At 36.7% G+C, this 23602-nt stretch overlaps 1 protein-coding gene across 1 annotated transcript in view; it reads right to left on the bottom strand.

The window, feature by feature from the left end:
* Window positions 1-243: 243 nt before the first annotated feature.
* LOC145979573 (zinc finger SWIM domain-containing protein 5-like) overlaps window positions 244-23602 on the bottom strand; it is a 223842-nt gene continuing 200483 nt past the window's right edge. Inside the window, exons 6-18 of the mRNA XM_083112546.1 lie at window positions 22855-23005; window positions 22251-22402; window positions 20760-20914; window positions 19436-19575; window positions 18504-18842; window positions 16522-16688; window positions 14735-14979; window positions 13338-13492; window positions 12216-12379; window positions 10550-10697; window positions 6575-6693; window positions 4277-4495; window positions 244-2727 (exon numbers count right to left, since the gene is read on the bottom strand). Coding sequence (XP_082968672.1) covers window positions 2269-2727; window positions 4277-4495; window positions 6575-6693; window positions 10550-10697; window positions 12216-12379; window positions 13338-13492; window positions 14735-14979; window positions 16522-16688; window positions 18504-18842; window positions 19436-19575; window positions 20760-20914; window positions 22251-22402; window positions 22855-23005 — 2613 coding nt within the window. The 3' untranslated portion in view covers window positions 244-2268. The remainder of the gene's footprint in view (window positions 2728-4276; window positions 4496-6574; window positions 6694-10549; window positions 10698-12215; window positions 12380-13337; window positions 13493-14734; window positions 14980-16521; window positions 16689-18503; window positions 18843-19435; window positions 19576-20759; window positions 20915-22250; window positions 22403-22854; window positions 23006-23602) is intronic.

Genomic DNA, 23602 nt, shown 5'->3' with positions numbered 1-23602 from the left:
GAATGTACACAAAAACTATCATACATAAATACTTTACAACATTTTAGCCTAGTAAAAATCAGCTGTTGAAAATTTTGTTCATCAATTAATTGGCATTTCACTGAATTAAACATAATCAAATAATCTAACATGAATATGTTAACAATTTCTTTAAAAAAAATCTTTAAATTGAAAAGAAAATCCATTGAAAGAATGAAATTACACTTAGAAATATGTAAATCTGTTGCCACTTTATGATTATGAAATGAAAAGAGTAATTACTAAACAAATATTAATGCCTCAATATTACTATTGAGAATTCAATTACTTCATTAGATATTCATATATATAAAAAAAATAACATCGATTACTTCAAAGATGAAAACATTAACTGAAGAACATTCTACAATTTCATAACAAATCTGACAATACTGCAGAGAACAAATTGTTAATATACACTTAAAAACACAAACAACTAACAAGTGCATTAGTGTGAAATGGTATTACATTTGTGATACAAGTTTGAGTGCACAATTGAAATTAGTCGAGCACGGCGAAAATTTTATAGGTATGAAGGAAAGTGTTTTAGGACCAACGTGCAAGCTGAAAATTCATTTGATGCCAAAAACAAATTAATGAAAGAAAGGAAAAAGTAACACAATTTGCAATATAATTATTCCAAATGGTTGAAAAGTTGCTAACTAATTTTAATGACAGTCTTGTGTTTGAAGTACCCAGTATTGTTAATAAACGTCAGTTTTTATTCAAAATATGCTCTTGAAAGGTTAATTTCTAGATAATAAAGAATTTCGTAAATGTTACTTAAGTGCTCCTGTTACTTATAATTGAATCAGACTTTTATGCTTTAATATAATTTGTAGCCATTAATAGAGCAATATCATTTCACACATATGCACTACAAAAAGAATTGACAATTACGTTCAGAGAATACAGTAACAGTAACAAAGGAAACTACGAAGAGCAGGAAACTATTTTTACAACTAGTTTGGCATAAATTGCATGAGGGGGAATAAACAACATTCCAATAAATTTTAATGTCTCACGTCCTATTCCACAATTATCCATTTGTTGATTCAGTCAAGTCATTGCACAGCTTCATGGGAATGCTTACCGTCCTTATCACTATCACTTTCACGCATGAAAAGAAGAGAGAGGAAATAAAGAAACACTGTCACGAAATTGTTTCTCCATACACACGGACATAAATACACAACTATCTACAAAACGCACACAGAGCAGTGAGCAAGTTCTGTCAATGTAATGAAAACGGAATACCTAATACTGCTGCTGAATATAGGCTGAGGTAGTGCCAGCAGCCGTACCCCACAAAGAGCTAGCAAAAAAAAAAGAATTAATTAAACAGTTGATTCTTTCAATGTTCACTGCGAGGATATTGCTTTTTTTTGTCTAAGTGGACATGTCACTATTCAATTCACTGGTAAAAATGTCCAGAACGATGCACTCATACCATCTGTCTCTGCCACAATTTCCATACAATGCTAAAGACTATTAATACAAAATAATTAAAAAAAACAAGGATGAACATAAAAAAATGACTGTAGTAGCATTCCACATTCTGTTGTAACTTACGTACATTTTTTTTTCCTGTAACAATTATGCACATTGCACGCAGCCTGTGATGTATTATGATAAATGCATACACTTAAATTGATTATATATACTTGCAGGCTGTGCATTTTTATATTAAATGACAAGATAGACAGGGAACTACCAGGTTTTACTTGCCACTGGAGGTAGTAAGTATACATATTGCACATTGAAACAGCTTTTTGCATTTTTTTTTTTTTTGGTTATAAGTTGACAACAGGACTGTGCGAACTGCATACTATTTTTTTGTACTTATTTCTACATAGGAAGCTGCATGTCTGGAAACTGGAAAACGTAGCCTTGCACTTAAATTTGAAAGCGCATTGTTTGGTATAAAGATGCATATAAAACATGTCTTTCTGTACAATCAATCTTTGGTTGAAACGCAAGCATCACACACTCCGCAATGATGTAAAAAAAGGGTCATCATTGTCCATAACCATACTCAGTCTTTCGTGTCTATTCATGCTTGTCCATTAACATGAATCATTCCACATATTGTTGCCATTTTTTATAGTTATATACACGTTTGTATATATATTATTTAGTATTAAGTCATGAGATCTTGCGGTGGTTATGCATGCACTCATATACACACATACACGTAGCTACATAAAAAAAATGCACAAATTTAAATCCCGCAGCTAGAAGACTTTGTTATCAACCGAATCTCTCCTTGACTAGAAACATGAGCTTCTTCTTCCCCTTGTATGCCATCTTCATGTTCTCGATGAGCTGGGTGAACTGCATGTGGCCGTCCTGCGCCAGGAGAAAAGTTTCCCTCGCCTTGCTCAGGAAATCGATGAAGTCCCCGTAATGGCGAGGGCTGATATGGGTGAGTCGCGAATGCGTCGTGTTCACGTATGCTGCGATCGCAGCCTCCAGAAGCTGCCTCAGCGGCGGTTTGTCGTAAGAGAGGGGCTTCACGCACCGACGCTTGCCGTCGGGACACGATATCCCCGGCGCCGTCATGGAACATCTCCGCAGGATGTCTGACAGCACCGTGGCACACTGAACGTTCTTCACCAGCAACGGAATCATGTTTGTCAGTTCGGATTTCCCCAGTGAGTGGCTAAGCGCACATGCCCAGTGTATGTCATTAATTGCAGGATGGGTATCCTATGAAAGAAAATTAAAACAATTAGAAATTAAAAACAGTTGTTGCCCTCTACTTATTGTCATTTGGTTCCAAACCTAGTTGCAGATGTTTGTACTGAAGAACCAAATCCTATATAATATATACATATTTAAGACATACATACTAATAATACTTTGTTATTGATTTGGTGTTTTAAGTCCACTTTATGCACAGTAAGGCTAATCGGGACTGGACCTACAGTTTAAAGTGGGACTTGAACCACTGTGCCAAGTGCCTCCACCGTGTATCGAATATGGGACCCCTTGATTACAAGGCAACCACTGCTCCATTTGGGAGGCCATACTAATAATACATCTTTCACTAAGCCAAATGACACCAATAACGGGTGCCATAAGCAACAAAATAATAATTTATGCATAAAACAAATGAAATGAAGATATATACATAAAATATGTTACATGATTAATTTAAAGTAACAAAGTTTTGTTTTCCATACTAACGCTTTGCGGACTGGCCTGAAAATATAATGTCTTCCCACATAGACTGAAGATTTTTGCAATTTCCTTTTAAATGATAGAAAAAATATGTTTCTAACTTTGTTACTATTCACCAAACCTTTCTCAAATCTACAAAATGTCCTCTTTCCACAGATACATAATATGTTGCATTTTATATGTATTTTCTCACATTTATTGTTATCTTTCTTTTCTTTCACCACAATTTTTTGAAAGAAGACTAAAACATTGTAATAACATTTTCTGAAAACATACTTTTAATACATAATATGGAAATAATAATTGAAAAATAACCTAAACACTTCCTCTTCAGATTCAAAATCATCTGTAACTTCGAAATCCGAAGCAGAATCGTCATGAAGAATTTATACAACGTGCATGTAAGTTATTGAATGCAATTCTCAAGAGCATAAACAAAAGTAATGTAATACAATACTAGTACTAGTACAAATCAGAATCAGCAGTGACAAAAACAATACACTCGCAAATGGTTACAATACACTTGCTCCACAGATGCGGTGTGAATATATGTAGTTGTTTCATTCATAATACGACTGTATAGCGAAGGGCAGGCTATACCCATCATCCATCTTGTAGGACAGTAGTATCACACGTTTGGAGTGTGTCAAAATGCCTTGACGGATTTTGTTCACATGTAAACCAAGACTGTTCTCCAAGGTGTCTAGCTGCTCTCTGGACGTTATCATGGTCACATGACTTTCCCATTCTGACCCTGGACTATGCATTATTTTGCAAAGTTTTCATTAATCTGTCCAAATGCAGACTACAGAAATATAACGAACATTTTCCTCACTATAAGCGAGTACACATTAAAACCAACAAAAACAATTTAAAAATACACTACATTATGTGAAATTTTTCAAACTGCCAACAGGTTCTACATCTATCTGCATATAAAAAAAGCTTAACTATCAAACTAGTCTCTGGTTCACGAATAATGACCAATCATGTGCATGTAATGATACTTCCTACATAGTGGAGATATTAATATCAATTTGAAAAAATACAGTCTCCGAGGAAGATGAAACCTTACCTGGTTATAAGCTAGGTGAACGTTCTTCATGGCCAGCATAGCCAGCTTGTAGGCACGGTGAGGGTATCCTCGGTGCTCCATGTATCTAGCAATGGTGAAGAGCTGGGATGATGTCATGATGCGTGAGGCTGCATCTATCACAATTTGATACGCAGTTTCAAATGCGAGAGGATCATTTTCACACAAGGTAAGGGCATTCAAGGCACAATTTGGTGGATCCTTGAAGAAAATTAAAACAATAATTAGAAATTCTGCTTAACTTTGGTCCCACATACAATATGTTTAAGCTTATGGTTCAAAGGCACTTAAAAATAATGTCTCCATGTTACATGGAAATATATATGCTCATATACCGACATGAAGAGTAACACAATCATAGAACATTTTGAAATAATGTTTTGGCCGTTTCTAGAAACATTAAACTAGATAAATCATAAGTTTGCTGATAACCTGCGACCAAAATGGGGGGAATGGTCCCATTACGAATAATCTCATAAAGCATTATATATCAGAGACCACTTAATCAGCTTAATGTGGCACTCCTCGCTCATATTTTCATGCTACAGTTTCACTATTCGAATTATATGAATTCTTTCCAAACATCTTGGGAGGGGAGGGGAAGGGGGCACCCTTGCCTGTCACTATGCCACTTCTACTTTAATTTTTATAAATTATGTGTTCAAGGATGTATTGAGTGGGTGTCTGGACCCTCCGGCTATGGCATAATTTGGGGCAGGGGGGGGGGAGGGCAAGAGGGCACTTGCGACCAAATATTCAGGTTGATTAAAATTTACAAGTTAAGAGTATCGTTCGTAACCTCCTGGGACCTGAGAAATATATTCTGTCTCCCCAAAAAGTTATGCTGCTGCCCTCAGCACCCCTCTCCCCCACTGAAAAAGTTGCCAAGTACTAAAATCGAAGATAATTGTATGCAGTTTGTTGCATTAAATGAAGTTTTTTTTATTTCTGCTAAAATATAGCATGTTTAGTATTGACAGTGTCTACAAAAACTAATACATAATAATAATAATATTAGGGCCATGCAGATCCGTAAGCCTATGTATCGGTAACAGTTGGAATTTCTTTTATTCATACCAGCCAATGCTTCATTCAGCATTTTGGCCTCTCATGGATTCTCTTTCTATTTTGCACCAGTTTTGCATGAAACTGGACTTTGTGATTAAATAATATACATTTTAATATTCAGCTGAAATTCTTGAATATTTTAAAATAAAACTATTGGCCAATTGATGTATATTCAGTAATTGGAGAGGAATACTTGCACATTAATATTAATCAATATTGAACGACTTTTAAACCGTTACAATTTTCAAGCATCGGTACCTGCACTAGCGTACGCAGGATTTTTTTTCAGGGGGGGCTGGAATTGTGAAGGTGAATAGTACCTAGCTGCTTTCTAGGGAAGTGGCATACACAATATTTTGTATTTTTAGAACTTTCCATTCTCAAATATGCTTTCTTCCCCCCCCCTCTCAGAGTTCTTGACTGTTTTTATTTGAAAATTTTAATTTTCTCAAAATTTCGGAGGGAGCTGTACCCCATCAGCCTCCTCTGCGTACGCCAGTGAGAACATGTATCAGTATGAATCAGCATTGGTATGAGTCTCTATTCAAAGCGATATTGGTTGAGCCTTATATAATATTCATAAAATAATAATCACATGTACGTCATTTTCATCAGCTGGAAATAACATTATGTTATCTTATAAATTTTGCATTTCTGTATTTACTTTTATAGAACCACTTTTAAAAATACAAATTTTAGTGTTTTTAACTGGAAAGAAGCTAGATAATGCATACGCACATTGCTATCTATCATTGTCAATATTCAATCTATTATTATTGCTACTTATGTGAGACTTGGTGAGTGCAATGACATCTCACAAAATATATACAGGGTGTCCCAAAATGATTACTTACAAAATGTTCTTACTCTTTAGTGATTGCACAGATTTTGATTTCTCTTGCAGATGCTTTGAACCAATCGTCGAGTTTTTCTGGCTGTGTGAAATTCATATGCAGGTTCATCACTAGGGGTGCTTCTGCTGTTTAATCTGAAAACATGGCTTCTAAACAAAAAAAGGCTCAGTGTGTCGTGTGGCTGGCTGAGACAAAATCACCACAAACGGTGCAATCACTAAAGAGTAAGAACATTATGAAATCAGGGTAATCATTTAGGGACACCCTGTATTTTCAGATACATGACTGTACATATTTAAGAGTAATTGAAACACATGAAATACAGGTTCAAGTACTAGAGAAAAGAAGGGGAGCTTACTTTGGTTGCACACTGTAGAGCCAGCGTTCTGGCACAACTTGACAGTTCTTCCTGTTGAGCAAAATTCAGATTCAGCCTCATCATGGTGCTGTGGGACATTATGGTAGTTGCAACAGGACCTGCGGACAACAGAGATTGCAATCAGTAACAGTACTTGATTTGAAATTGCAATTATCAAAGTAAAATTTATACGTGTAAGAAAGAAGTAAGAATATGCAAGGAATGAGTACTTCTCTCATGCAACTTAGAGATACTGAGACTTACAAATGCTTTGGCACACACAGGAAATTGTAGAAATTTCCCACGGGAAATTGAACTCAGGACCACTTGCAGCAAAGATGGGGTGCTAACCATTTAGCTAATATATACAGGGATGATCCAGAAAATAAGTTCCGTTTGTCAATTAAAAGAACACAAAATGTGGTGGAATAAAAACTTTATTTCACACCGAAGTGCATACCTTGGACTAATTTTCAACATAGTTGCCACCACTGTTCAGACACTTATCATTAGGGAACGGAACTTTAGGTAAATAAATGTTTTTTTCTGCGATAAGATAAGAGACCCTCGTTTTTGCCAACATTCTGATCATAGCCTTATATGTCAACACAGCAAATTTTATTTTACATAAAAACACATATTTTCCAGTTATCCGTATGTAAATACATATTTTGCGAATTTTCATTTTAAATACATAAAATCGCTCATTGACTTCATCTACCTCGAAATCCTCGAAGGAAAAATGTTTATTCTCCGCACCTCTTTCATATCAAGAGTGTTAGGTTTGTTTTGTCTTTGAACACGCTTGCTGGCAGACTTCTGGTGCCTTGCCTACGATCCTATTGGCGAAAATATTACCCCCACTGGACCTAACGCACAGTGCTAATGTCTAAATGTACAGAAAGTTTTGGGAAAAAACCAAGGTTTTCAAACTTTTGCACATGTTTTGGAATGTCAAGTAGAGGAAGAGAAAGCTTTGGAAAACTTTAGCATTAGTGACATTTCGTGCTTCAAATATGCAAGAATTGTTTCTTGTGACGTGGAGCGTTTTTCTCACAATATAAGATGCTTTTTAGAGATAATCATCACAGATTTACAATAGAGAAGTTGGAAAAAATAGCTCACTAAGAGGTAAGCATTTAGAAACTGATTTCAGGTGTTTAAAATGCATGTAATATTTTGTTTTTGTTACCAAATGTTTTTTTATTTTTGTCACATATTTTCAACATTTATGACACATAAAAAAATAAATATTTCTGAGTTTTTTAGAACATCAAGTTTCGTTCCCTACTTATCATAACGAGAAACCATATTTTGCATCCCTCAGAGGCGAAGATATAGTACAAGCAATGCAAGCACTGCTTGCATTATTCGAATATCATTTAATGTACTTAGTGTTTTAGCCTTATTTCGTTTCCATCGCACTCGATTTCGCGAAAAATTACGGCCGCAAACTCCCTCAGCGGCTCTGTAGCAAGCACCAGCCTCAATGCTTGCGGCTGCTCTGCGGGAAAATAACGCACCCGAAGGAGTCACATGGCGAAGCGTGAAATTTGAGTGGAACCCGTCCACAACGCTTATACCAAAAGCTCTGCTTGCTGAGCTTGCGTGACTCCCGAAAATAGCCGAGCTCAACCGAAAGCAGAAGGATATATCACAGATTATATTACCACCAAAAACTACGAGTAAAGAATTTGTGTCTTCATGAACACGTAAACAAGATCGCGAATATAAAAATAATTCTTAGTCATAAAATAACTAAAATAAGTTATCATCATTGTTCTAAATTCCATATATATATAATTTTATATTACAATTTATTTTAGATTTCGCGAATTGTAAAACGCGTAAAAAAATGGATATTGGGAGTTCGGGCGAGATGGTAAAGGGCGGGGGTTTGTGTTTCAGGAAGTGAAATGTCTGCACCCCCGTGAAGAGTTTTCCCAGGGAGGGAGGGAAGATTCGACGGACCTTGGTCTGCACCCTGTGTCCAGCTCGGTCCAGCTCAAATTACGTCAAAAGTGTTGACCGCACCAGTGTTTGCAACTGCCAAATTATTTACACCTAATTCAAGTGAGCTGTTTCACAAATTTTACAACCACATTCAATAAATTGACTGCTTTTGAATAAAACTTGGGGTGAAAATAAAGCTATCTAAAAAGAACTCTCTACTGATATTTACACAGCACAATTAAATCGTATACATTGTACACATTATGAACACAGAAACATGTTTTAAGTTTTATTATTATGACACAAGTGGTGCTCCCAGGATTTTTTGTAGTAGTCTCCTCATTTTGTCATCTTTTCCTGCCTTTGACTTTCCTTTTCTTAGGAATACTGGGCCAAAGGGGGGCCAACCCTCCCCCGGCCCCGGCCCCGCCTCTGTATGACACTTTATTGCTTAAATATTATGTATATAATCTTTCTGCTGTAATGATTCTGATTCCACCACTTAATTTCTATCTCCATACTGATATATCTTTCCTTCCCATGAGGGATAAAATTAAGGAAATAGGTTGGTATCACTTTCGGTCGTTTCAGAGATTTCCAAAGTGATCTTGCGTGGATGCTTTCCAGTTGTGGAAAGAGCATGGGAGTGTCTTCACGTTTGGAGAACCTTGAGGCCCTAAGATTTGTTGAATTGTTCGATAGCGGGAAATTTCCTATATATGCAAAGGAGTTTGGAATTTATTGTGGTGAGTACATCGTCTATGCATGTGTTTCTTTGGTTTGAAATGAAATTTTTAAAGTTTGTGTTTAACTTTTTATTTTAATGTTTGACTCCGAATGCGATTTTTAGGGTGTCCACAAATCCTAAATTACAATCACGCAGTGTAAATTAAATAAATGAGTTTTTTTACCTAAATCCGTTTGGTCACCGTTTGCCCACATTAAAAAATAATGAACAAATAAAAGTACTAATAAATAAATAAGAAATTATGTACCCCTTTAGTCGTATGCGGAAAGTTCGCATATGTAAGACGTTTACTACCATACGAATAACGTTATCTGGAATTTCGAAAGTAAATGTGACGTTTGAGGATCATATGGTTTATTTTTAGAACAGTCACTTTATTATGATATTTTGACAAATCCAGCGACCGGGCCAATGAGGCTATAAACCTTTAATCCCCCTCTTGGCGTGCCATTGTACTACATGTTTTGTTGTACTGAAACATTGCTTGCCTCCTTCGTAAGACTACGCTTCGCTACTGGCATCCCTGTATCATAGACCGATGCCACCTGTTATGATAACTCAGTGGCAATTTCGTGGTGCAGAGACCAGGAAGTGTGTGGAAAATGCACAGAAAGTGCTGACACGTTAATATTCTCTTCCACTGCCACTGCATGGACCGATTTGTCAGCTACAACAGATGATTGCCCACTGCATTCCTTATCGTGCACATTGTTCCGCCCTTCATTAAACTGTTGCACCCATCCCCGTACCATTGTAGCAATCATGATCTGTTTTCCATAAACCTCACCAATTCGACAGTGAATTTCAAGCTGCTGACACATTCCACACATTCAAAAATCGGGTCACAGACTGTACTTCACATGCAGTGGGCATATCGATTTTCTTGAGCATTATCACAACCCACTGCGAAGAGTCCGCACTACTATCTTTCCTCCAACTGACGTCTGTGCCTTTCCAATGGGTCAAAGAACTCAGCACACATGCGCACACTCACAATCACAGTGCTGCTGCAGTACAAATTGCAAATGGAACTTAGTTTATGGATGTATATACTATAACCCTATTAATAACATAATTTAATGTCTACTGTATCATATTCACCATAATTTTGTTAACATGCAGTACATGTTTAATACAATATATTCCTGATTATTCCAAATTTTGTTTATCTCATCAAAGTAGGATAACTGATTTTTTTGTGTATATGAATTTTTGTATACATTAATTTTACTTTCCTCTAACACAACGCTTTGTTACAAGAAATAATTACGAACCTGTTGCTTCAGTTGGTGTGAACAGTTGGTACCAGTTCTGCATAATAGAGACCAAAGCTTCCACTCCGACTTCCGTCGCACATGTCACCAGCCACCGCACCATCTCTCGTCGTCGCCAGTTGAGAGACGACAGGGTCATCCGCATTACCTGCAGCATCCATAGAGAAAGCGGCACATAAGTGAGAGAGCATGGACACAGTAAATAACACAATATAGTGTTCAATATTTGCCTGAATGTTAGCGACAATGATTCTTTATTACTAGCATGGAGAATTTTATCAGTCTGTTTTGTGAGTGTACCTGTTCTCTCGTTTTCAGGTGAACAAATTTCTTTTTTGCCACTAGTGGTTATTGAGCCTACAAATCTAGTGTCAATCACTGCACCATCCTACCCTGCTTAAGAATACACATTACTAGATCCCAGATTTTGCACAGAATGCTATTTTGTTCCTGTGAACAGATTCAGTACAGCAGTATGCTTCTGAGTACTACAACCACTAAAGGCAAGTTACATTGTGCCTAAAATTGCATATTGCGACTGTTAGTGCCCGTTTTGATAATTAGTGCTTATAAGTGCCTAAATAATGTTTTAAGTCTGTTTTGGTGTCCTGTTGAGGTTTTTCTTTTTTTAGCAGGCAGATTAAAGAGGTACAGAATGTTGATCCCAGCCCCCTTGATGGGTAGAAGTTTGAAAAAAAATATATTCAATTAACATAATAAAAAATGATGACTTCCTTTAAGTCATCTTCTTAAATGTTCTTAGCAAGTGACAATTGTGAAAATAAAGTTTATTTTCCCATGTCCCTAGAAGCTCATTTTTCACTGCTTGCTATCCTTATTCTTAGGGATGTGCCGAAGCCAATTACAGATGTATGAAAATCGGCCGAAATTGACACATCGGTATCGGAATCGGCAAAAATCCGATATTTAAACCGGTACAGATTATACTAGAGTTTTTACCTTCTAATAAGTTTTATATTCTAGTTTTGTAAGATTTATTGAAAATTTGGTTATGATTTGTCATTATTGTAGAGTTTTTGTAATAAAATTATTGCAAACTCATTCAGAGGATCAACCTAACTATAAATCGGAAATAAAACAGTACATTGCTGAACCAGGATCTGCTGTTGTATTGGAAATTCAAAAATTAATATTCAAACCTGAAGCAAGTCCTGAGAAAATACTTGAGCATACCTGCTGCATCCACTTATTACAAATATGTAAATATTTGTTGTTATTGTTACAGATGTTTCAAAGCAGGATGACAGTTATATTTAGACATCACAAAGGGGGTGATTATAATTCATTTTGAAATTAATTAACAATTTGTTGCTACTGTCATCTATGTTATAGAAGCAGTAACATGTGGATTAGTGTTTTTTAAATATTTAGTTTTCTCTTCATTATTCATAATGTTAGAAGTTAATGCTGTTCTTCATTATTCTCAATGTTAGAAGTTAATGTCTACTACATGCTCTTTTATTTCTAGTGCTAATTATTGTTCTTTTTGCTAAATTTTCATGGCCTTTACCTGTCTATTTGGACAGTCTTTTGTGTCTAGAAATCTGGATCCTACACATATTACATGTATGCATCGTGCAAACTCAACATTGAAATGAAAAATGAAAGTACAACATCACAACTCCCCACACCCCCCTCCAAGTACCTGGAGCCCAAGTTCGAATGCCACGCTGAGTAACGTTGGATGTCGAGGGCCATCTTGGGGTGTCGCAAAGCGAAAAGCATCCTGCGCTAGCTTGAACAGATGAGAGGAGCTGTGGATATGCCTCTGGGCTGACTCTAGGACAGTACGCAGCCTTAATACCTCACCTGGAAAAGAAAGATGGACATTAAATATATAACTGTCAGGTATAGAATGGAAGTCTACATTTTGTTTCTCGTTAATCATTTTGATAATATGAAGGATTTGAATTTATGCATTATTTTGATGCACTAAAATACTAAACATATCGGGATCCTTATCATATTAGTACCAACAAATATTTTTTTGTTTAAACATACAAGGTTTTATTATAATTTAAGGGAAATCAGTGTTAATTTTAGATTGTGAACAGGAATGGAAAGAACAGCTTGATTGCATTTCAAAAATGAAACACGTTGCAAAGTTATGTCTAAAATAACTGAAAGTGTAACTACGGATAATTTTTCAAGTAACAGTAAATGTGCCAATTTTAAATTTCAAAGAAAGTCACTGCAATGGTAAGTTATTTTTTTGAGCAAAGTAGATACAACTGTAAGGAAGAGTAAAATCATTACATTTGAAACTTAAATTAAATGCACTTTTCATTACTTCTAAAAAGTAGGCCTTTCCAAACACTTCATATACCCAATACAATGCAACTTAGATTAAACATCTTCCTTCAAAATATCCTTTATCTCCCTGGTCTTGTAGCAATGAAAGATTAGAATTTTTTTATTTATATTTCTAGTCAAAAAGGCCCTGGAAAATTTAAAATTCAGGTTCCACTGTACACATTTTGATGACCAATTAACATTAACGGAACATAAATGGAAACTATTTATTTTAACAAGAAAACACTATTCTTTCTTTCTTCTTTAACAAAAGCATTTGAGCAAAAAAAAATATATATATATGACACAATTCTGATGCTAGTAAAGGAGAAGAAAATGTGCTCTTTGGACAGAACTAAATATTTAAAACGTTATCAATATGTGATGCCAGACATAGTTTCTTTTAATTTTCTTTTCAAATAACACAGCAATTAATGTCCATGTAGTCAGCACTATGAACATAAAGACATCTTACCTTTAGCCGCACTCAACATGGTGGAAGCCAGAGCACACTGCTGGGTTTCTATGTGGCCTAGCGTAAACCACCTAGGATATCTGCTTAGAACTAGAGAAGACACGTTTCCATTGACAGGGTCATCAACGTCATCATGATCTTCTAGGATTGGTAACCTAAGGGAAAAAATACAAAAGAATACATTGATTATATTATACCAGAACGAATCCATGCTGAAAAGTACATATTGTACGTTAGAACCCCAATTTTATGTTCCTGGATCTTACTGCATTATACACTCAACCCTGATGGTCCCAACATATCAAAATGTTATAAGATTTTCCTCGATTTTACATTTCCCTGCATTTGAAGTTTTATCAGCTTGGTCCCCGGAAAAACGTAAAATCAAGGTTCCACTGTATGACAGAATAAAACCAAAACAAACATAAATAATAATAATAATAATATGTCTCACGACATGCAATTCAGGCATTTAAAATTTTAAGAAGGGAGTACATTAAAAGAGTATAACAACTTCGATCCCTAATATTCACAAGAGATAGTTACTGCTAGATATAGCTCAATTGAAAGGTCTCCATCAAAGAAAGACAGCCGGCCCTCGTGGCAGGTGTTTAGCACATTGTGCTACGATGGCAGGGGTCCCGGGTTCGAATCCTGGCCTGGGCATTGATGTTTGCGAGTGTCCATTCATCAATTTCATCACATCATAACCCATCCCCATCTTTGCGAATTAGCCAAAAGTGGCACAAAAAGTGAAGTAAAATAAAGCAAATCAATCAAAGAAAGACAGTCATACAATTATGCAAATGGGTTTTTGCAAACCACTTCCCGCTCAAATTACAGTTGATATGATTTATAAATTCATTTAAGGCAGGGAGGAAGAGTTTTCGTGAAAATACCCCAAACTGCTCCTCCCCAATGGCCTTTAACCACGGCAAGCTGGGGAAACAGAAGTCTATGCGCTGGATGCTTGTAAGAGGGAAAGAAAAATTAGCATTATGCTTATGGGAGTAATATTTTACTTGTTCTCTTGGGAATATCAAACTCTCGATGGCTCAGAAAAACACATGAACAGAAAGAGGACACATTGAAGATTTTATTTGCAGTCGGAAAAGAAGAAAACTCCCATTTGATTAGCCATAACTTGAAGTTGAAGTTGTTGATGGTTTTTTCTCCATGAGGAATGCATGAGATTCTGAAAATACTTATTCATCACATTTTTCAAACATTGTGTCTAGCTTAACAATCAACTTGAGAAACAGCTTCCACTTGCAACATTGTACAGTCGGTGTTCATTGTGTCACACTGTTGCTAAGTGAAGTTGCTCTAAATCATGTTTTGAAGACAGCTCAAGTAAAGAAGATAAGATTTGAGGAAAAATAAAATCACTTGCTTACCTCATTGCACGTAGTCCAACTTTGTATGCTAGATCGGGATCATAATGCAACAAGGCTAAGAAGAGGTATCGTGCAAAGGTGTGCATCGGAATGCTCTCCGCATGAATTCCTACACCCAGCCCACTCGAGGGGCCACCTTCGAGCAACAGGATAGCCTGTCTTCGTAGTACAGTGACCAGGTTGTTGTCCAACTCAATTTCCTGAAGCTTTGAGATCAGTCTGTCTTCCTGCTTGCATGCTTTTTCCTGGAAAGAGAAATTGCAATTTGATCAACCGTGTGGGCTCACATTTTCACGGTACAACACACACGCACACAAACAACTTGCTTATTGGTAAAATAATAAAAAAATCAGCAAACTCCTTTTCTTTGTATGTAGACAGCCTACTCTACTTGAATACAACCAATGGCCTCCATGGCTATGTTAGCAGGGGTCCCTGATTTGAATCCCAGCATGGGCATGTGTGTTCTGTGTGAGTGTCCCTTCATAAATTTAACACAAAGTAAAATAAACCGAATCAATTAATCATATTTGAATACAGCCAACTATTACTTTCAGAGAATTACTGTATATCATCATTCTATTGTTATATTTGAACCTATAAAAGTGACAATTGTGCAACAATAGCTTATGTGATCCTCACGCTGTTTTTTCCAAAACAATACAACCGGAGCTAATATAAACGTCACTAAATATTGGACAGAAAAGTATTAAAATGCCTAGCTGCAATTTGAATCATGTACAGGGTGGTCACAAAAGGGGAGTACCCTCCTGTATTTTCGACACTACGATGGTTATGGTTGAATGCTTGATAGGAACACGTACCTGATGGTTTAAGTGTCCGGAACATTGGTATGGAGACAGTCTTTTTGGCAATACATTCTGAAGGGCCTCCAAGAAGTCCCAGAGGTGGTTAATCAATGACACAGGTATGTGTAATCCGACTATTACCATCGTACTGCTCAAAATAAAGGGTGGGGGTCAGCCTACTTTGTGACCACCCTGTACTATCCTATGTAGTTCACATCTGGAGAAGCCAGTTGCTTGACACTTTAGCCAATGAATGCCCATATTTTCTCCAACCCCTAGGGTCACAGACTTCCTTCAGTACAACTTGACGCATAAGGGTTTGGTTATTATCAAACCAAACTTGGTTATTTTTATTGTTGTACGAGTGACCACAAATGTCAAGACCTCAGACTGATTCTAATATGTTGGAGGATTATTCTTGTAATTTCTTTTTGAAATACTAATTGGGGTAGATGAACTGCAGATGCAGTCAAATGTACCCAACCATTCAAGAGCTACTGAAACAAGCCTAGTTCGCAAGCAACGATTTGGTGATTCCTGTCATATCCTAAGGTCTCACCAAATCTTATTCTTATCATTATGAGGACATCTACAGCATTTTTGTGGGTAATAGCATCCAAGTAGCTGCATAGTAATGAAAATGTAAAAAAAAGGTAAAGTGCTCCCCTGTGCTTAGCACCAAGCCATGAAGGTCTATAGGGGGTGTGAGAGTAACGCCCCACACTTTCTTGATCCGGTCTTGAGTGGCGGTGATGTGATCCCCCCCCCTCCCAGGGTTCCTCTAGGTACCCATGTCATTCGATGCTAGGTGGGTGCCGAGCCCGCTTCCAACGTTAGAAAAGTTCCCGGATTTGAACCTGCCGGGGATCGAACCCGGGACCTTTAGCATGGTAGTCAGACACGTTACCGACTGAGCCACCGCGACCACAGTTACATAGTAATGAATAAAATAAAAATTTTAAAAAATGAAATACAAACCTGTGCGTAAAGTCCACCGGGCATTATCCTCTGCTGGCCAAGTCCAATCAATGCAACTTCGACAGCAAGAGAGAGGTAGGTTTCTGAGCGGTCCCTAGAGCCTACGACAGGAACGTGCTGGTACCGAGGGGGAACATTGTTGGTCGTCTCTTCGATGCCGATAGGATCTACAGGTGGGAAGTGATAAAAACATGTCAAGAAGCAATTCAGATTACGCATGCACACGCAAAAACAATGATGTTTTTTTACTGTGATGAGCAACACTGAGGTTCAAAAATCTGAAAAATTAGATCTGTTAGGATACCTCCTAGAGTGTATGGGAGATTTGCTGCTGGCGACATAATTGAAGTGTTTAGTGGTACAGCGCACATATTATCTAGGACTAGACAAATACCAATGTTGGTACTATTAGATTACCACCAATGGTCACACCTGAACACTGTTTATAAATGTTAATATGTAAGGGAAATTCAGTACAGAAAAAGTGAAGTTTTAATAACAAGTCTCCCAAAGTCGAGAAGTCTGAAATGGGATAGAAAATTTTTTCAAGGGTCCAAGTAATGATCACGTACACCCACAGTTTCAAGTACACTTCTCCAAAGAGAATGTTTCTCAGATTTCTTGTCTCTCCATCGAAAGACACCTTTTCTTAATTCAAGTTATGTGATGTCTCCACTGCAGGACATTTATAACTTCTTTCAAATTCATACTGGATGTGGGCCACGAGTCCAAAATGGAGGACATGTCTGGGATAAAAGAGGACACATGGTAGTCCTTATGAAAAACTGCCAGTGAGAGCATACAGTGCACAAGCAGTGGGGAAAATGCCAAAGGGAAGATCAAGACATTAGTGGACAGAGAAGGGGTAGTGGAGAATCAGAAGAACATGGCTTCTATGCAGTTCCAGCCAGGGATTGTAAATTGTGAACTATTATGAAATACGTAATAAGTAGGGCTCGTAAGTTGAAGAAAAATCCTTTTTTTTTTCTTCTAGTGTCTGAAGATGAGGCCCAACATAATATATGTTCATTTTGGATCATTGTAGGCCAGAAAAAGGTAGGTTTGATTTGTCCTTTTTTGTCTTTTTTGGCTCATTGGTCCTTTTTTAGTCCTTTTGTTAGGTCTTAACGGCTTTTTTTTTGCAACTTCACCTTCTTTCGACTACGTTTTTACTGCCCATTCTCAATTCGAATCATCATCAGTTCATCACCTTTTAAACGTCCTTTCTGTAGTAAAGAAATAAAAAAAAAAGAAAGAAATATATTTGAACCATCCCTGAAACGAGAGAAAAACATTTTTGGACGACTGAAATAGGATCCGAAGTCCTATTTCTGTAACCCTAGTGTCGTTAGGCCAAATATGATTCTTCAAATATGATTTTTCAAATTATGTTAATCTAAAAAATATATAATGTCTGGAAGAAGATGCATTTCATTCATATATTTTTTTCGCACTGTGTGTTCCATACCACCAGAATTATTTTTTTTATTTTTTTTTATTATTTATTTTTTCATTAAATATGTAATTAAAACTGAAGTTATTAATTAATTTGGATCACATTTATACGTCCTTTTTTTTCGTTTTTAGGTCTTTTTATAGGTCCTTTTTGGCAATTTATAGGTCTTCAACTTCTGAGCCCTAGTAATAAGTAACTTATTGCGATCAACACCTAAAAAAAAGGTAAAGTGCTCCCCTGTGCTTAGCACCATGACATGAAAGCATATAGGGGGTGTGGGGGTAATGTAATGTTTTGGGGAATGAAAGACACGGTAGTGAATTAATAGAATACTGAAAATCGTGCAGATTCTGCAACATATCCCAGACTCAGCAAAAGTACTGGTTGGTATCATCCACTATACAGTGTTAATGCTTAGAAATGATATTTAATATTACAAATCTAAAAGATGGTGAACAAAACAAATTTTCTGAACAATATGGGAGAATAAATCCAAATAGATTTATAACATGCATACAAGACTTACCAAAATACATTTGACTACGAGCTTGATCCTCCGGCACTAACGATGCTTCCGCTAGTGTGTCGAACAAGCAGCCCACTGGATCCAGCGGGTGGCCCACCCACCCTTCGCCCCAGCTGCTGTTGCTTCCAATGCCCATCCCTCCGGAGCAGCGAGACACTCCGGAGGACGTGATGGTGGCTGCCAACTGGCTTTGGTGTTGCTGATCGTGCCACTTCTTCTGCGCCAAGAGCTGCTGCTGCTTCATCGTTCGGACTACGGAAACGGCGAGCCTCAGAGCTGCAGTCTGGTGGCCGTGCGATCGCAATGCATCCACGCGAGCGGCTGCGGTAGGCAATGGCTCTGCAAAGTTTTGGAAAGTAGCAGTTAGTAGGGCTTAAAGTGAGCCAGAACACACCACCAGAATAATATATTTCGATCAATGTTATGTGCTTAAGATGTAAATGAGAACCTAATTTCCTGAAATGATAGATCTTGTAGAAGTTTGAGTGAAGAATGAGGGCTTGACCAGGACTCGAACACGGGTCTCTTGCATCTTGTGCTTGTATATTTACTTATGATGCAATGATGATAATGATAACCTGTGCTTTTTTTTCTGGCGGTACAATAACACTAAACAAGTGTAGGAAAACTAAAAACATTTTACTTCAACAAAATAAATATATGTATGCAACTTTAATAAAAGAAACAGATATATATGTTTGTTTGTGCACATGCGATTAATTATTGTATGAACATACCACAATATTTAGAATAGTTCTTATGATGAACACAGTAACAAATAATAACAACAAACCAACTTCAAGAGTACCCAAACATTTCTTCCCAGAAAAAAGTGTTGATAACGACAACAAAAAAAATAACAACAACAACCATTATTATTTTAATATGCATTAATTATTATTAGCAGTAGTAACAGGAAATGTTCCACTTACCATGCCACAACGGATGCCCCTGAGTGTTATAACTTCCTGAATTCCCACAATGATCTGGAACGTGGCTGCAGTACGTGTCACTAGAGAGGATATTTTTCAGGTGAAGATTGTCCCATGTCATCCCTACTGCATCTAATGCCCTGCGAGAACAAAACCTTGACTTCAAAAAACTTATATTGCTCAGAATCAAGTAGTGGAATGTATATAAGAAAAACTGAGTGATATAGTACAGTGGCACTTTCATTTTATGTTGCAAGATTTTTATATTTTTCAGCATTATATATTTTACTTTTCCAGTCAAGTTATTTGCACTTTGGTGTTATATTTCATGAAAATTGAGTAAATGGTTGTGCTTACATTTTTTTCTAAATCTTGCATACTTGCAATATAATGGCATTTAAGATTGATTGATTGAGTTGGTGTTTTAAGTCCACTTTATGAACAGTAAGGCTAATCAGGACTGGACCTACAGTTTAAAGTGGGATCCGAACCACTATGTGCCTCCACAGGGTATCGAGCCCGGGACCCCTTGATTACAAGGAAACAATGCTACCACTGCGCCATCAGGGAGGCCAATGGCATTTAAGACAATGATCCTTTGTTGTCTTCAATTAACTCTCGCCAACTGGCTAGGTTGATTGATTGATTTGGTTTATTTTACTTCACTTTTCTGTCACTTTTTGGCTAATCACAGAGATGAGGATGAGTGATGATATGATGAAATTGATGAAGACACACTCACAAAGAAAACCCATGTCCAGACTGGGATTCAAATCCGGGACCACTAGTGCCGTACTATGCAGTGATAACCACTCTTGTCATGGAGGTTGGCATCACCAGATTGGACAATCATCACTTATCTTGCATAGGGCAAGTATTCAAATTTTTGGTGTGTGCGCGTTTTTCTCTGAATTTAAAACAAGCAAGGAGCATTACAGACAGACAACCTTGTCATACACCTGAAAGTTACTAAAATACACAGGTATAAAAATTAATATTTTCTTACTTGTGGTGTTTACACAAGTCCATCACACAAGCAACGATACATACTTTCATGTTCAGTATACAACATCTTCAAAGAGAAATGTATGTTAATCATTATCTATTAATTTTTATTGTGGGATATGCCAATTACATATTGACAAGATGGGTCAGCTTGATTTTGGGTGGGTTGTGGCCCACCCTGGACCCACCTTTGGCACCATCACCGAGTGACTGTCTTGCCATATGACCATTTTCGAATTGGCTAGATGTTGCAACTATCAGCCAGTCTAAAAAATTTGCTTCACCAACAACAGTAAAAACTGTGTCTTGTATAGCATACCTGTGAAATACTGTTCGCGGTACTGTTGACGTGGAAGGCCGAGAATGAGATCCATGACTACCAAGCCTCGACAAACGAGAATTGCCCTCTTGTCCCTGATATGGAGCCGCATCTTCATCCGAACTGCTATCCGAGGAATCATCTCCCGCATGGAACTGAAACAAGGTAGAACAAGTGATAACGATGCACATAGACAAATACTGTATGCTTGTGGCTAAAAACAAACAAATAAAAATCAGCTTAGCCAGGACTTGAATCCAGTGTTTGCCATACAATTCCACTCCACTAGGGACAAAGCTTTCATTTTCTGATTTTTTTTTTCCCTGTGTAGAAATTGTCTCAGTGATATTGCAATAGAATCTACTACATTTGCATTGTAGGCACAATATCAACAGTTTAAGGGGTAATATGTATTGTGCACATAATTATGAACGTTAGCAGATAAATTCAACTGGCAAAATTACCAGCAAGTAGTGGCCAGTGGCATTCCAAAAGAGGGTTGGTGGGAGTCATAAACCCCCTTTTGTCCCAGTATTCCTAAAAAAATGTTAAAGCTAGGAAAAGATAACAAAATGAGGGCTGACTACCAAAAAAGTGTAGTCTTTCGAAAATCCTGGGCACCAATTCCAGAATTGAACCTTTCTAGTGACAATAAAGTGACATGTTAAAAAAAATTCTTGAATTTTATATTTTAGGACACAAGTTCATTAGCCCTTATTCTTTTCAAAAATCATTGTTTCACTGCAATAAGTCCCATCCTTAATCTGGGTTGGAATGACTCCTAAAGAATCGAGCTGTAACTTTCTCACAGTCTGGATTTAGTCTATGTTGATTGATTGATTGGATTTGTTTATTTTACTTCGCTTGTCTACCACTTTTGGCTAATTGCAAAGATGAGGATGAGTGACGATATGATGAAAATATGAAAATATGTATTCAGAGAACAACTTCAATTACTAAAGGTGATTACAACATTGTTATGCTAATTGTTGTTCTGTAGTTCCTGTAAATTTACAAGTGCAAAATGCTTGATTGTGTGAACACTCCATCATTTCACACTTCACACTAGGTCAAGCGATGTTCAAGTTTTATTCTAGTCAGTAGGAAAACTCACAATAGAATCTAGATGGCATATTTGATTTTATAAAGAGTTTAAAATCTAGCAGCTAAGGCAATTTCCAGTTATGTAGTTGTTAAGAACTAAGTTCACATTCTAGGAAAAATCTCAATGTGCTAGGTACTCCTTTCGAGGATTGAATACAAGAAATTTTGTTCAATTTATTGATATAAACTATTTTCAATGCATGACACTCAATTTGCAAAACTAATAATATACTAAAATATACTATTAAACTTTCTCTTGGCATACTTTTGAAACTTTGCCAAACTCTCTGCATAGGATAATTTCCTCAATTGATTTTTTTCCTGGCAATTATTGAATTGCATTCATGTTATTCAAAAAGTAACAATATCAATAATGATGGAACTTACCCCTTCAGGCCTAGAAAGCGGTTGAGGCCTAAAGTCAGGATCCTCCTGAGGACAGACGTCTATTGAGGCCCATTTCTCTAATAATACTTTCCAGTGCTGTTTTTCTATATGCCCACAATGTGGATTTAATACTATACATACCCAGAGTGCACCTGAAATTAATTGAGAACTTTGGTTATTAATCTACTGGATGGAACTTCTTCCATAATCAAATTAAAATGCAATTTGCTAATCACTTGCATAATAAAGTTCTATTGTTCCTTTAACCTACCCAACAGTAATCTCTGTAATTACATAATACACTTTATCATCTTAAAGCTATTTGTGTTCCATTAGCAATGAAAATTGATGATGAAATTTTTAAGAATATGAAGAAATGTGCGCACCTTGCCCAGAAGATAACAAAAGTTTATTGTTTATACTCCAAAAGGCTAATTGGAACTAAACCCACATTTTAAAGTGGAATCCAGTTACTATGTCATATGCTTGCTTGTACCCCAATATTAGCATATATGCAATACTATTTAATCAGTAAGCATATTAACACAATACAAAGAACGTGGACACGGATAAATGAATAACTAAATACTGTACTTGTACATACCTAGTTGATCCCAAAGTTGCCTACATTTGTCAGTCATAGGAGTTCCTTGGGATTTCCATAATATGAGTCTAGGATCTGCTAGAAACTGTTCTGTAATTAGCGTAAGCATTCTAGCACCATTGGAATCTCTTGCTCTAAGCATTTCCCTCACCTAAAGCAGAAGAGAAATATAATTATGCACATGCAAAATGACTGGCAGCACAGTAGATACTGTTAAACTAAACAAACGATCTCTTCACAAAAACCTTGAAGATAGAAGTGTAATACTTCTGTTAAATAGGGGAAAAAAGCCTCTGTTCGTATTTTATACTAAATTAAGCAATTAGTGGCAAAGGGTTTTGTCTTGGGAGGTAAAATTCAGAAATTTATATTTTCATAGATTTTGCTTTACAGCCCCTCTGCTACCATTAAAGTTATATCAATTTTGAAAATGCCTACACAGAGCTGTATCAATATTACGCAATATTACATATATGCACATTACTGTTCACACAAAGGGGCACACTTCATAGGGTTGAACAGCTGAATAATGTGCCACTTTATCTGAACAGGTGTGTACAATAAGGAGGAAATTGCAGTTGTCATGGATTTACTACAACTTACTCTTTACACCCTGGAAAACAATCTTACATTAATGTAATGCCTGTTGATTTTTGTCATTAGCTGGCTTCTCTGCCAAAAGTAATTTAAATGACATGAATTAGGTGAGGGTGATTTAATGAGGTGAACATCTCTAGATGTGTGTGGG

Source organism: Lepisma saccharinum, chromosome 26, assembly GCF_977018435.1.
Source record: "Lepisma saccharinum chromosome 26, izLepSacc3.1, whole genome shotgun sequence".
Taxonomy (NCBI): Eukaryota; Metazoa; Arthropoda; class Insecta; order Zygentoma; family Lepismatidae; genus Lepisma; species Lepisma saccharinum.
This window is presented reverse-complemented; position numbering and strand designations above follow the sequence as displayed.